The sequence below is a fragment of the Peromyscus leucopus genome, chromosome 16_21, assembly GCF_004664715.2.
Source record: "Peromyscus leucopus breed LL Stock chromosome 16_21, UCI_PerLeu_2.1, whole genome shotgun sequence".
Taxonomy (NCBI): Eukaryota; Metazoa; Chordata; class Mammalia; order Rodentia; family Cricetidae; genus Peromyscus; species Peromyscus leucopus.
In genome coordinates, this window is record NC_051084.1 from 20,960,849 (window position 1) to 20,975,556 (window position 14,708).

A 14,708-nucleotide genomic window follows, 5' to 3' on the forward strand; every position below is an offset into this window, starting at 1 on the left:
AAAGGTAGCACTTCAGACCACACCACCATGCCCTCTCCGTAGTCTCCCGCATAAAGACCACTGCCATTGTATAGAGGCCCACAGTGAAAGACAGCAGCTCCGAGGGCAAACTGCCAACTGTCTCCGGCTTATTTAGTGTAAATACTGACACTGAGAAAGGCTTCATATCGTACCCAAAGGGCCTCATGGTGTTGCAGAAAAATTCAAAGCCACTCTGGGCTCTGATGTTACCCCATGCTTTCAGACCCTTAGTGACCTCCCTGTACCTGCTTGAGACAGATGCTGCTTGGTGCTGTGATGGGACATGTGTAGGAGGTACACGGTGCCAGTCTGGGCCCTAATTCAAGAAGGTAGATCAATGCTGCGGTCAGAGCAGTGAGGTAGGGACGCGGGCTCTGGCCCATCGGTGGTGAGGTACCCTTTCCTGCTCTGCAGCCTAGCCAGATCTCTTGGTCTCACTTACCTTGTCAAAGAAAACCTCAGGGGAGAGAGGATGACCTTTGTGCTCTGGAATTGGAGGCAGACTGTAGTAGCGTTGACCCACCTGTGCTCCCCGAGGAAGCTCCGGATACTGTCTGGGGGAGGTTGTGGAACCTTTTGGACATGGAGCCTAGCTGTCAGCATGGATTCTATGGGTCACAGCCAAGCCTGGGTTCTGGCTGGAGTCGGCCTCTTCCTCTCCCTCCCAGTTTGCTGGGATATAAGCAAGTGTGCAATATAAGCTTCTGATGCCACAGATAGTAAGTGGCTGGTCCTACCGACATGCCTTCCCTGCCCTGACACTGAGCCAGAATACATCTTAAAGTTGTCCCTCCCAAAGGTGCTCAGTGTAGGATTCTAAACTTAGCCCTTTCCCTGCACATTACAGTAGATAAGGAAGGGAAATCGTCCCCACCAAATGTTGGTTTCTAAATCCCACCTCCAAATCAGTGTTGACTCCCCCTCTCCCCAGTACGTGCTACCCCCTTTTCTTATTCTCTCTCCTTCCCTCCTTATTTCCCTCCCTCTCTCCCTCCCTTTCTCCTTCCTTCCTACCTTTTTGGGACAAAAGACATTGGGGCTTTGTATATGCCAATCGAGTACTCTAGAACGGAACTGTACCTCTAGCCCTCAATGGTGATTTTATTGCTCTGGCCAGTGACTCACCAAGCGCTAAGTGACTGCCCCAAACTCCTTGTGTAGAAACTTCACCCTCACGTCACACAAGTAGTGACAAGGAGGAACAAGGCTGGCCTCCTAAGTGTGGCATCTTGGCACCTTGGGTAGTCAAATCACCTAACACCCTGATGGGCAGGAAGCTCCCTGAGAATTCTGGTCCTTGTTCTTTGGCTGGCATGCTAGCAAAGGAGCCACATTCTTTTTTTTTTGTTTTGTTTTTTCGAGACAGGGTTTCTCCGTATAGTTTTGGTGCCTGTCCTGGATCTCACTCTGTAGACCAGGCTGGCCTCGAACTCACAGAGATCCACCTGACTCCGCCTCCCAAGTGCGCCACTGCCACCCGGCACCCCCCAACGTAATTTTTGATTAATTATTTGGGGATCTCATGCAATGCAGCCATATCACACTCACTTCCCACTCCTCCCGGGTCCACCATCCCACTCTTGTGCCACCCCGTCCCAATCAACAGCAGCAACAACCAACCAAACAACCAAACAACACCAAGTCCAATTCGTGTTCTCACATACACATCTGGAGCGCGGTCAGGAAGAACCACGTTCTTTATAGTCAAACAACTTTCTTAGTTTTAGTTTTTCTTTCTGGGTGTTTTTGTCTTTAAATTTCTTATTGTTACCAAATAGTCATTGTATAAAACCCATGAATATCATCATATTTCCTAAGCAGGTATATCATGTACTTTCTTTATTCCCACACCCTCTGTTACATGGTTTTATCACCCATCCCTTCTTCCACTGGTCTTTCTTTTCTTCCTAAATTATCTTTTTTTTTTTTTTTAATCCTTTGATTCCGGGAATTGAACCCAGGGATTCATGCTAAGCACGTGCTTTACCAGTGAGTCCCCTGCTGGCTTCTCCCTGTCCCACACATTCCTCCTTCCCTTCCCCTCTCCTTCCCTCCTTGCTGTGTTACTCAGGCTATCCCAGAACTCCTTGGTACAAGTGATCCTCCTGTCCTAGTCCCCTGAGAACTGGGACCAAGAAGCATGCCAGCCAGTGTGCAAAGAATGCTTGGTGTGGAATGAATCATGGGGTGGGGGTGGGGGAGGAGAGGAGGGAGCCCAGCAGCTCTGGAGTGGGTGTGTCCTGCCGGCACCTCCTTTTTCCAGAAGGGTGCAAATCATCCTCTAAGATTAAGTTCTCACCAATCTCACAGCGCCGTGACTGGCTGGGCATGTCCTTTGTGCTGGACAGTTAGCAAAGAGCTTCAGACATGACTTTATTCCTGAACCCACCCTGACGGGTGTGACCTCAGCAGACTCCTTTGCAGATGCTGTTGTCTGCTTCAAAGAAATGGTTCACAGTCAAGGAATAAAAGAAACAATGTATTTCCTTTAAATCAGCCCAATTAACTCGAAACCACAAACAACAAGACATTTGCCCATCTCTGCGTGAGACCCAGGCCTTTTCTAGGATATGGGTCCATCAGGTGGTGGTTGCTATGGACTTTTCTGCTTAAATCACGAGTTTGATTTGCAGCATGTATCTCAAAAGCACACTAAGATAAAAAAGACATGATTGAAATATCTGCCCACAAAAACGTAGAACATCTTACAGTCACCTCACTTTCTTTGAGACTCATTTGACTTTTTACATAGCATTCAAAATTTCTTTCAAGAGGAAATAAAAATAATTCTTTATTTAATTGGCTTACCTAATATTTAATTAACTTATGTGTTGTTAGAACAAGCGTAGAGGGCAGCCATGGGTCTGGGGGGAAGCAGAGGGCGGCAAGCAAATGCATAAGTCAGTTGGGAGAAGGCAAGAGAAGAGAGGACTGGGAAGAGTCTGGGGGTGCCAGGCTGTGAAATCTCCCCCTGGGAGCCAGAGCTGGAGAACGGCGGTGAGCTCAGCTCCACTGTGCAGGCAAGGTGGGTTCCAGGTTTCTGCTGCTGTGTGCCACTTCACAGGTGGCCAGACTGATGCTCGAAACGGTGAAACGAATCCAGGCTAGAAGGATCCAGAGACAATCTCAAAAGTGAGAGGGCTGTGAGTTTTGTCACCCCACAAGCCACTATGCTTTGTGTTCATGGCCTCCCAGGTTTCTAGAAGGTGGAAGATCTCTCTGGCTTGAGATAGCATGGATTCCAGCAGGGTCACTGACCTGATCTTCTCTGAAGCTCTTCAGAGATCACAGGGCTATAGTAATAAAAACAGCACTGCACTGGCATAAAAGCAGACATATTGGTCAGTGGAATAGGATTGAGACCCCATATGTAAGCACACATGTAGCAAAGTTTCTCGGGTCCCACCCTGCCCCTCGGTCCCATAGCCGCTTATAAAATAACCATTTAGAGGCTTATATTAATTACCAACTGTATAGCCTATGGCAGGCTTCTTGCTAGCTAGCTCTTACATCTTAAATTAACCCATTTCTATTTATCTTGTATCACCACGTGTCCCGTGGCTTTACCTGCATCCCATTACATGTTGCTCCTTGGACAGTAGTTCAGTGTCCCCCCTCTCCCCACACTCTTTTTTCCTCTCATTATCTCTCTTGGATTTTCCCACCCAACTCCATCCTGCCCTGTCATAGGCCAATGCAGCTTTCTTTACTAACCAGTGGGAACAACGTATATTCACAGCGTACAGAAAGAAATCCCATGGCACTTCCCCTTTTCTGTCTAATCAAAAAGGAAGGTTTTAACATAGTAAAATTATATATAATAAAGCAGTTATCAAGCAACAATTACAGTTACAATATCTAGTCTGTTTATATTTGGCAAAATTAGAAAATATTCTACCATCTATCCTATTTTGTGAGTCTAAAGTTTTATATCTGATTTATCTTTTATGGTGACTAAGGAAACCTATAATTATAACTATCTAATCTTCAACTCCACCAAAGACCCTCAGAAGGATATAATTTTACCTAAGTAAACAGGAAGTGCATTGTAAGCAACTTGCAAAGATCTAGAATGACAGAGACATCTGGCTGCCTGGACAGTCACCTAAAGTTCCTCTGTAATGTTGGGGCATCCATCTTCAGCCTATAGGCCTAGAATTTCTCAGTCACTTCTCCCTGGAACTTCTGCTACACACACATTCTTATAGCCACCTGATTTTTGACAAAAACAAAAAATACACATTGGAGAAAAGAGCATCTTCAGCAAATGTTGATAGTCAAAGAAAATAGCTATGTGTAGAAGAACGGAACTATAACCTTATTTCTCTCCTAACACAAAACTCAACTCCAAATGGATCAAGGACTTCAACATGAGTCTTGATACCCTGAATCTGATAGAAGAAAAAGGAGGGAATACACTTGAACTCACTGGCACAGGGAAGGACTTTCTGAAAAAGGCACAGATAGGGTAGGCCAATAACTAATAAATGGGACCTCATGAAACTAAAGAGCTTCTATACAGCAAAGAAAAACCATCACTCACGTGAAGAAGCAGTCTCCAGAATGAGAAAAACGATCTACCACCTACGCCAGCCATATCTAGACGATACAAAGAACCAAAAAAAAAAAAACTAAACTCCAAGAAAACAGCCCAGTTAAAAATGAGGCATAAAACTAGTTAATCAGAGAGTTCTCAAAAGATGAAATACAAATGGTTGAGAAACGTTTTCAAACATATTCAACATCCTCTGTTATGGGGGAAATGCATATTAAAAGGAGTTTGAGATTTCAACTTACTCCTGTCAGAATGGCTAAGATTTAAAAAAGTGATGACAAAGTTAGCCTGGATGTAAGGAAAGAAGACTTCTTCTTCACAGCTAGTGGGAGTGCATACTGGCTGCAGCCACTGTGGAAATCAGTGGGGTGGTTCCTCAAGAGGCTAGAAATAGATCTACCACACCACCCAGCTATACCACTCTTGAGCTCATGCCCAAAGGACTCTGTATCCCACGGTAGGGATAACTGATCAGCCATGTGATAAAGCGCTGCTTTATTCACAATATCCGGGACACGGGAACAAACCCGATGCCCATAAACTGATGAATGGGTAACTAAAATGCAGTGCATTTACACAACAGAAGAGCCTTCCGCTGTTAAGACAAATGAAATTGGGTTTGGAGAGACGGCTCTGTGGTTAAGAACACTTGTTGCTCTTGCAGAGGACCTGGGTTTGGTTCTCAGCACCCACATGGTGGCTCCAGGTCCAGGTTTTCTTCTGACTTCCTTGAATACCAGGTGCACATATGATATATACACATACATGTAGGCAAAACACCCATAACACATAAAATAAACAAATCTTTAAAACGAAGAGGCCGGGCGGTGGTGGCGCACACCTTTAATCCCAGCACTTGGGAGGCAGAGGCAGGCGGATCTCTGTGAGTTCGAGGCCAGCCTGGACTACAGGGTGAGTTCCAGGAAAGGCGCAAGGCTACACAGAGAAATCCTGTCTCGAAAAACCAAAAAACAAACAAACAAACAAACACAAATAAATGAATGAATGAATAAATAAATAAACAAACAAAGAAAAGAAACACGAAATGGTCTTCTGATGTCTCAACCCATCTTCCCTTCCTTAGAACTGGCTTCTTAGAGCATGACATCATCCTGGCCCTGTCACACCTGCTGGATGATCACCAGATCGTCTGCCGGGAGAACCTGCACCAGGCATACAAGCATCTGGCACAGCTGCCTGCAGGTAGGGTTGCATCGCACATGGGATCTGGTATACGACTGTCTATGATCTTCCCCTCCAGGTCACTTGGTGCAAGGCTGCAGATCACAGTCCTTGGTACTTTTTGTTTTTCTTCCTTTTAAAATGACCTCAGGCCGGGTGGTGGTGACGCACGCCTTTAATCCCTGCACTCGGGAAGCAGAGGCAGGCGGATCTCTGTGAGTTCGAGGCCAGCCTGGGCTACAGAGTGAGATCCAGGAAAGGCACAAAGCTACACAGAGAAATCCTGTCTTGGAAAAAAAAAAAAAAAAGATAAAATGACCGTGGGGCAGGTCTGTTCTCCTAACTCCTCCTGAGTGCTGAGGAGGACCAGCCTGGACCGCAGAGTAAGACTTTGTCTCAAAACCACAGTGGCAGCAACAAAGTTACCTTTTTGTTCCAACATGACAAACGTATTTTACAAAGTTGGGCGTGTAGCTCATAAGTAAGAGAATACCCGAGTCCTATCCATTTCTAAAAATGCAAATAAGCGAATGTTTTCTTTAATCTGTAACAAATGTATGCAAATAAAAAGCCCTGGAGCCTCCCAAGCCTTTCCACAGGCCTGATTCTGGGTCCCTCTTCCTCGGGGTGACTTCTTCAGTTGGTAAAGCCACACGCTGGGTTGTCTGGTATTTTTTTTTTCTTTTGGGGGTAGTGGTATTGAAGCCAGGCTCCACATGTGCTGACCAATACTCCATCATGGAGTTTACATCCTAGTTCAGTTTATGGCTCTAAGCTTTATGAAGATGAGAATATCCAGCCTATACTATTTTGGTTTTGGATGATTTTGTTTAGTGTTTCATTGCTGGATCATAAATGATTTTGGAAGGCTAGGATTCACATTAAGTGAGTATACTAGAGTTTGTCTATTCTGCTGCCAAAGGACATCTGATTGTATCCACTTAAGGCATAGAAACAGTCCAAGTACTCTCTGTATCTCTCCACACACAGTACCCTTCCTCTTCATCTCCCTTGAGCCGCTAAAAATTTAGTGAATATAACCTACAACATGTACATGGATTTTTGCCACAGATATAGTATATAAAAAAGTATGTATATAATGCTATTTTGCATATTTTAAGTCTGTGTTAAGTGGGTCTTGCTGCATGTATCCCTTTCCAACTTAAAAATTCCCTAAGAAGTAATATAATTTTGAAAGGTATTATTGTATATGTGTTGTGCATCTCTTTCCACACAGCATCATAGTTGATGATGATGATGATGATAATGTGTGTGTGTGTGTGTGTGTGTGTGTGTGTGTGAGAGAGAGAGAGAGAGAGAGAGAGAGAGAGAGAGAGAGAGAGAGAGAGAGAGAGAGAGAGATGATTTGTGTGTGGAGGGCAGAGAGCAACTTTTGAGCTTTTGGGAGTCGGTTCTTGCCTTCCACCTTGTAGAGGTAAGGTTTGGTTTGTTCCTGATGCTGTCTGTCCTGCATACTCCAAGTTAGCTGGCCCAGGACTTCTGGGCAAATCTGGCCCCACCCTCCGTTTTTACCTTAGGAATGCTGGGATTACAGATGCCTGCTACTGCATCCATTTAAAAAGAACAACAATAACAACAACAAAACATAGATTCCAGGGATAGAATTCAGGTTACCAAGAATGTGTGACAAGTGCTGCTACCTGTAGAGCACCTCACTAGCCCTAATATTATAATTTTGAAACATACCCATGTTGTATCGCAGGGTCTTATACTCTCACTGCACTCTTTTGTCATTTGAATGTATCACGTTCTGTTTTGTTCTTTGGGTTTTTTGAGACAGACTTTCTCTGTGTAACAGCCCTAGCTATCCTGGAACTTACTTTGTAGACCAGGCTGGCCTCGAACTCACAGAGATCTGCCTGCGTGTGCCTCCCAAGTACTGGGGTTAAAGATGTGCGCCACCATGCCTGGCTCTTGAATATATTGTGACTTGTTCCCATGTTGGCTGTTTCCACTTCTGGGATGCAGGAGGAATGAGCACCTCTGCACAGAACTTTCTGGTTCACAAGAGGGATGCCCCTAGAGTCTGCTAGGGAAGGTGATGCTGGCCTTAGATGCCTGCCTGCCTTCCCTTTGCAGGATGCCAGAACTGCTTCCCAGCCTACCCTCCCCCAGCCAGTGGCATCTTTATCAATCAGTTAGCCCAATGGTGTGCTGTGGTAGATCACTGCCGTATGGTGTTGCCCGCGGGTGTGACCAGTGAGAATGACATCACTCTGCTCGGCATTACCCCAGGCTCCTCTCTGCTCAGTGCCTCTGGGGAGCTGGGATCCACCCTGCCAATTAGTTCTTCTACTTCTCGTCAACGTGAAGGAGTTGTCCCAGATCCCAAGTGTTTGTTGATCACCTGCACTGACAATATCATTTTTTTTTTTCTTCCTGGACTGGCTGGGTAGCATGATGGTTAGTCTCCATTGCCAACTCAATGAGACCTAGAATCACCTAGAAAACGGGCTCTGGGCATGCGCTCGTGGGACTGTCTTGGGCTATGTTATTTGGTGTGGGAAGGCCCACCCACTGTGTGTGGCATCATGCCCTGGGCTGGGATCCTGAAGAAAAGGAGAAAGTGAGCTGAACACATGAATCAGCCACTCTCTGCTTTCTGACTGTGAATGTGTCGCGCGCTCTCTGACAGCTGCCTCAGGCTCCCGCTGCTGTGACATTTCTTGTGATGGATCATTCCTGGATCTCTGAGCCAAATAAACCCTTCCTTCCGTTAACTGCCTCTGTCCAGAGTGTTTTATCACAGCGACAGGAAAACTAACCGAGATAGGTCGCTTCTCATCATTTGTTCGTTTGTTGACCCGAAAGCTCTTCATTTGGAAGTCGGTCTCCCCAGTCATTCCTTTGTGCTTCCCCAAGGTGGGGGGGATTGCTACAAAAGACAGCCCCATTTATCCTGAGCTCGTGAAGACATCCTGCCATGCTTTCCAGGAAATAGGAGCCTTTATTTTTCACGTTTAGCCTGCGAAGGTCATATCTAGAATGGAGCTTTGCCCATCTTTCTAGACCTTACCAATCAATCCTGCCAGAGGTCTGAAAGCTCTGGTGTCCTGGGCTCTCTCGGATGCTCCCCGTCTCCCTGTAGAACCCAAACAACACGAGTGGGGCATCTGCTGTGCAGACAAGCCCAGTGAACCACAGCCTTTCCGGAGACCACAGCGGCGGCGTCAGCTCTTGGCCCCGGGGACCTTGATGGGTGCCGATCCCTGTGGATGAGGTCCCCAGGAGGGAGGCCAAGGCAGCCTGGTGGAAGGATTGGCAGCAAGGGCTTGGGGTGGCGACCGGGAAAATGGACAGAGGGAGGAAGGCAGTGTGGTGGGTGCCTGGGTCGAGATTCGTCTTGGGACCACTTGGGTGCTGCGGCTTTGGGGTTCGCGGGGGTGGCTGTATGTCACACGGTGTCCTAGCTGGGCTTCTGGGTGTGGCCTGGACCTCTGCTCCAGCATCTCTCTTATCAGTATGTAACCTTGGGCAGTAACCAGTTGGTGGGAGCCTGTGTCGTCTGTTTGGGTGCTCGGCTAGCTTGAAACATATGTTATGGGGCTTCCTGTCATTGGTCACATTGAAGGTTTTTTTTTTTCTTTCTTTCTTTCTTCTTCTTCTTTTTTTTTTTTTTTTTACCAGTGTATCCTTGATGTCTGCTGCTCCCATGGCACCCCAGCCTCTAGAGTATCTTGCATGTAGCTAATATTGTTTAGCAGTTGGATATACCTGCAGGTTTTTTTTTTCCCCCTTCCGAATCTTTGGTGCTACCAAGGTCTGACTTGTTCCTAGAATAACCAGCAGGGGGTGCTCCAGGACTAGGGCCTGCCCCAGTGACTGGCTTCTTAGGTCCTAAGGGGTTGCCCTGTTGCGAGAAGAAACCAAAATAGAAGAGGTAAATGCCACAGAGGGGCGGCCAGGCCAGGCTCCCCAGAAACTGGTGGCCGTGAGTTCCCACCCAGGATCCTCCTTCGTTTCAGACATTGACTGGTTCTCTGGATGAGTTTGGCCTGGCCCTTTCTCACGTAACTTCCTCCTGCTGAGCCTGGCTCTCAGATGTTGGCCCAGATATAGTGGTGGCAGGTGTAATTTACTACCTCTGGTCCTGATGTGGGCTGCCTGGCCTTGGGTCAAGCCCTGGTGGTGAATGCCGGTATCCTGTCTAGCCAGACATACCCACGAACAGCCAGAGATGGGGTACAGCCTCCATCTGTGGAAATCATTCCCTGGCTTCGGACCACGTCTAGATCTCAGCGGGGGCAGTGGGCACCACAGGAAGATGTCTGCATGCGGTTTTGAACCTGGGAAGGTTAAAATGCCGCCGGGAGCTTCCCTGGAGTCGTATTGTCTGGGCTCACCTGAGATCCGGGAAGCTGTTTCCACAGGGAGCTGAACCTGTAGGGACCGGCTATTCCCTGAAGTGAAGGGCTGCTGGAGAAACTCGCCTTTCATTAGGATGCCTTTCATTAGGATGCCTCAGCCCCAGCTGGGCAACCCTTGTTCTTCTGCAGCATCTGCCTCAGTTTCCTGGCAGCTGGGAAACACCCCCCCCCCCCCCGTCTTGTGTCTGCACCACCCCCATGCCCTTAGCCCGACAGTCCAAGCTGCTGTGTCCCTGGCCTTAGTTAGGACAACGACTGATCACAAGGACCTATGTGGTTTCTGGGCTGCTGTCAATAGTTTCTGGGTACCTCCACCTCTCCTCTCTACCCCCTGGCACCTCCTGCAGGACAGATCCTTCACCTGGCTAGCCCGTCAAGACTGACCACAGTTCCAGAACATGCCCTCACCACCTCTCTTGGGCCAAGAAGGCTTTCTTAGCTGATTCCATGATGTTTTCACAGTATCCCCTAGGGTTCAAAATAGCCCATTACCAATGGAATTACCACAGGGGCTGGGTCCCCTGGGGCCACACTCTAGGCTGTTCTGGCTCCCTGTCAGGCCTCTGTTGGTGAGATGAGTCCCCCAAGAGTGCCACCCAGCTTCTGGTGGCTGCTCATCCTGTGGTGCAATGCCACCCACCCTCCATGGCATTCACCCCTGTGCCAGCTGGGACCACTCTCTGCCCATTTGTTTTGGATGTCTGCTATTATCTAGGGCCTAGACAGACCACTACAAGCCTTAGACGCTGTAGACTGGCCAAGTCATTTGCTATGCTGTTGGGTGGTTGTTGGGTGGGAAGTTGTCTTGTTAGGGTCTCTGCGTGTGTGTATGTGTGTGTGTGTGTGTGTGTGTGTGTGTGTGTGTGTATGCGTGTGCATGCACAAACAGGCATATGTGTATGTGGAACCATAGGTAGGTTTTAGTTCATGGGAACTGTCCATCTTTTTTTTTTTTTTTTTTTTTTTTTTTTTTTACATTTTAATAACGTTTTATTTCCTTTAGACATTTTTGACTATTTAATTGGACTAGATTTCTCTAGAGTATTCACATACGATTGAACACTTTTTTTTTTATGAGTTTATTTTGAAAGCTTTCAAACAGAGGATGATGAGAAGAGGGGAACAAGGATGAGAAGGTGTCCATCCTATTTGGAGACAGGGTACTTGACTGGGAGGTAGGCTGGGCTGGCTAGTGAGCACTGTGGATACGTCTGCTTCCACCGCCCCAGTCCCGGGGTTACAAGCCCACACCACGAGGCCCAGTGTCTCATGTGAAAGCTGCGAGTTGACCTCTGCTGCTCAGGCTTGAGCAGAGCCATCTCTCCATATCGTTTCCTCGTTTGTGCGGCAGAGTCAACAATGTCAGCTTCCTAGGAGTGTGGCGTAGAGCACAGCTGTTGAGGGCGGCCGGCATCACCGTAACCATCGTGGATTCCCATACATCCGTGACCGTACAAGTCCCCGAGGAAGGTGGTAGTCCCGGATGGTGGTGTGTCTTGGGAGAGGCTGGACAGCACCCTCAGAGGGCAGGCCAGTCCCTTCAGCTAGTCTTGTCATCAGTTTCCCACTTACTTCCTTTTAAGTCCTGTTGCCAATTTCCCTGCCAAAGCCGGCTAGTGGTGTTTACCTTGTAGGCCTCTCCTGGGCCTCTCCTGGTCAGCCTGTGGCCCCAGGGGTGGGGGGTGGGGTGGGGTGGGGGGTGGGAGGTGGGGGTGGTCAGACAGTACCTGGCGGATGAATCAGTGAAACTTGCTATTATTATACTGATCTAGAGTGGGTGAGTGTGGGAAGGTTGGACTATGGGGAAGGATACGACTTTTCAGACAGGCTGAGGTGGACTTAAGCTTGATTCTGAAGGATGGAAATATCTAGGCCTCTGAGGTTGGAGAGCAAGAAGGAAGGAAGTAAAAACTGTCCCAGGGAGCCCGGCATGGTACGCAGAACGGAGGTCTGTCTCTGGAGGATATGATGGTGGATACTGTGAACTTGACAGGATCCTGGGAGATCAGGTTCTGGGCATGCCCTGTTGATGGTCAATATAGATTAGCTCAGCCATTGGACAACCCTGGGAAGGATTATATAGATTAGGTGGGTGGAGGACGGAAGATCCACCTTGATTCTGGGTAGCACCATGTCACACACTGGGTTCTAGATGGAACAAAAAGGGGCATGTGGGCTCCCCATTCTTGATCATGGATGCAGTGTGATCGGCTGCTCTTACCGCTATGACTTCCCCAACACGACGACGGCCTGGAACCTCAGACCGTGAGCCAAGGTAAGTTGCCTTTGTCAGTTATTGTAACCAAGGCAACGGGATAAGTAACCAACACAGGGGCTGGGAGGGATCACGAGAAGGTGCCCACGGGGCTCTAGAGGAAAGCCACTTCCCAGGTCAGGCCTCCTCTGCTCCCCGCACACACCCGGGGAGGCAGAATCTTTCTATTTTCCCTTCAGCTGTGTATTTTTAGGTTCGAGATGCTCACAGTGAAATCTGTTTTCTGTTTCACAGCTGGTATTAAAAGCACAGAGTACGTCTTAGTGACTTACAGTTGAACATTTTATCTCCTTAAACAAAAGCCCCCCCCCCAGGGGGGGGGTTCTTACGTTTGGTGACATGGGGACAGGCGAAGGAGAGTCCCACATAGGTAGGAGGGTAGGTGGACCAGAGACCCGGGGCTGTGTGTTTGTATCTGGGTATGTTTGTGTGGATGTCGGCTGTCCTACACTCAGGGCTCCGTCTGGAGTTCTCCTTGGAGGAAGCAGTTTCAGGGTCATCCTGCGCGCCTCCTGGATTCCTGCTCCATCCACATGCAGCGCAGGGTGGGGATCCAAGCACCCTACTCCTCCTGTGTTCCCCACGAAGAACACTGAGTTCCGCCGACTTGAGGGAATCCCCCCACCTGCCTGATTCCTGACCTTGATCTTGGGATGCTTCCAAGGGTGGTGATAAGGTGGTCACCACTGGCCGCCCGCAGAGGTGCGGAGTATTACTGTAACTGTACAGAGTCTGACTGCACCTGGAGCGGGCCCTTGTTGGGCATACCTCCTTGACTTATATCGGTACCATTCTGCCACCCCAAGTACCTGTGAACACAAAAGCCACTGAGTGGGTAGGAGGGGATCTGTCCTATGCTTTCCTCCTTCTGGGAAGCCACCTGACACCCCTGAAGAGCTTATCTGTGGGGTAAGGAGTCCCAGTAACAGTGCAAGCAAGGGCCAGTGCTGGGTGGGGTCTTGGGAACCGCAGAAGTGGGGCAGAACCACCATCATTTACAACCTTCTGTCATCACATCTGAGGGGCCCGGTAGGTTTATTCTCTTCTGTAACTCGCCTCCTTTTTAAATTCAGTCCAAAGTGACTTTACCTGTGCATGTATGTAGACATGGGGAAGGAGTGGGAGAGACCCCAGCGTGGAAGGCATCTCTAGCTGCTTCAGATGGCACCGAGCTAAGGCACACACGAGCCACACACACACAGCACGCAGGAACAAGGTTCGGCTCCATTCAGGGTATTTTATTTTCTTAAAGTAGACAATCTTTGACTTTCATACGGTCATCAGCTCTTCTCTCCCTCTGTACATCTCAACTCCTTGGCTGCGGCGATCTGTACATTGACCTTGGACTCATGGGTACCAAACAAAGGGTTGAGAGAGATTTGGCAAGGGCTCTACTGGTGCAGTCCCCGTTGGCAGCAGGGGGTTTGTGTTTATACACAGCCAGGGCTCATTCCAGACCAGCGTCTGTGGGCCCTGGGGCTAGAAGGCCTGGAATGCAAGGTCCCAGGTTCCAGCAGGGGTTCCTTCAGGCCACAACTCTGGCTGTGCCTTCACAGGAGTCTGAGCAGCTAGCTCCCAGCCCACCTCAGGCTTGGAGTATTTGGGGACCAGGGAGTGCCTTCTCTTGCCCGCCCCCCCCCTCTTTTGGCAAAGCCATAGATAATTTACACTTTAAATACCAAGACATTTAGCTATTGTTCATTCGCTCCTAGTAAAGAACCTTCTGTAAATACATCACATTTATTTTTCTTAAATAAAAACGAAGCAGAAAACGGCACCAATTACAAGAGGACGTTGCAGAGGCTTATGTACATATATGTCCCATGAGGCTGGCGTCGGGGTGCCACCTGCCCCAGAATTCTTTGGAGCCGAGGAGCAGAATCGTCCAGATGTCAGCTTCTATACTCACAGCAGGCCAGAGACACAAAGGGGACACCTGAAATGAAATGTGTTTTGAAAATCTGCATTTAAAAAAGAATAGCTAATCACGTCCGAAACTGTAGTTCTGTTTCGTTGTTTTTTTTCTGCGAAACATAAAATTTGGCCAAAAATAAAAAATTAAAAAAAAAAAAAAAAGATGCCAGGGAAGAAAAACCAGGTTTCCATTTATAAAACATCAGACCAGCAGAAGGAGAGCCGCAAACCCAGCTGGCCTAGTTTGAAATAAACGATGCCGCTCATTTTCCTGGGTTAATTTTCGCTGCATACTTTTTAGCTGTTTAAAAAGAGCCACCAGTGGTTAGAGGTCCGATCCGTACAGTCCCTTGTTTCCCGCGGGTCCGAGGTA

At 48.2% G+C, this 14,708-nt stretch overlaps 2 protein-coding genes across 4 annotated transcripts in view; one reads left to right on the forward strand and one right to left on the reverse strand.

Annotated features, from left to right (window-relative positions):
* Rsph14 (radial spoke head 14 homolog) overlaps positions 1-14,708 on the forward strand; it is a 79,699-nt gene that overhangs the window by 3,780 nt on the left and 61,211 nt on the right. Inside the window, exon 4 of the mRNA XM_037200275.1 lies at positions 5,661-5,779. Coding sequence (XP_037056170.1) covers positions 5,661-5,779 — 119 coding nt within the window. The remainder of the gene's footprint in view (positions 1-5,660; positions 5,780-14,708) is intronic.
* Gnaz (G protein subunit alpha z) overlaps positions 13,639-14,708 on the reverse strand; it is a 52,960-nt gene continuing 51,890 nt past the window's right edge. For all 3 annotated transcript variants that reach the window (XM_037200274.1, XM_028874202.2, XM_028874205.2), the window contains one exon: positions 13,639-14,708. This exon is cut by the window's right edge and continues 983 nt beyond it. The gene's annotated coding sequence lies outside the window, so the exon portion shown is untranslated.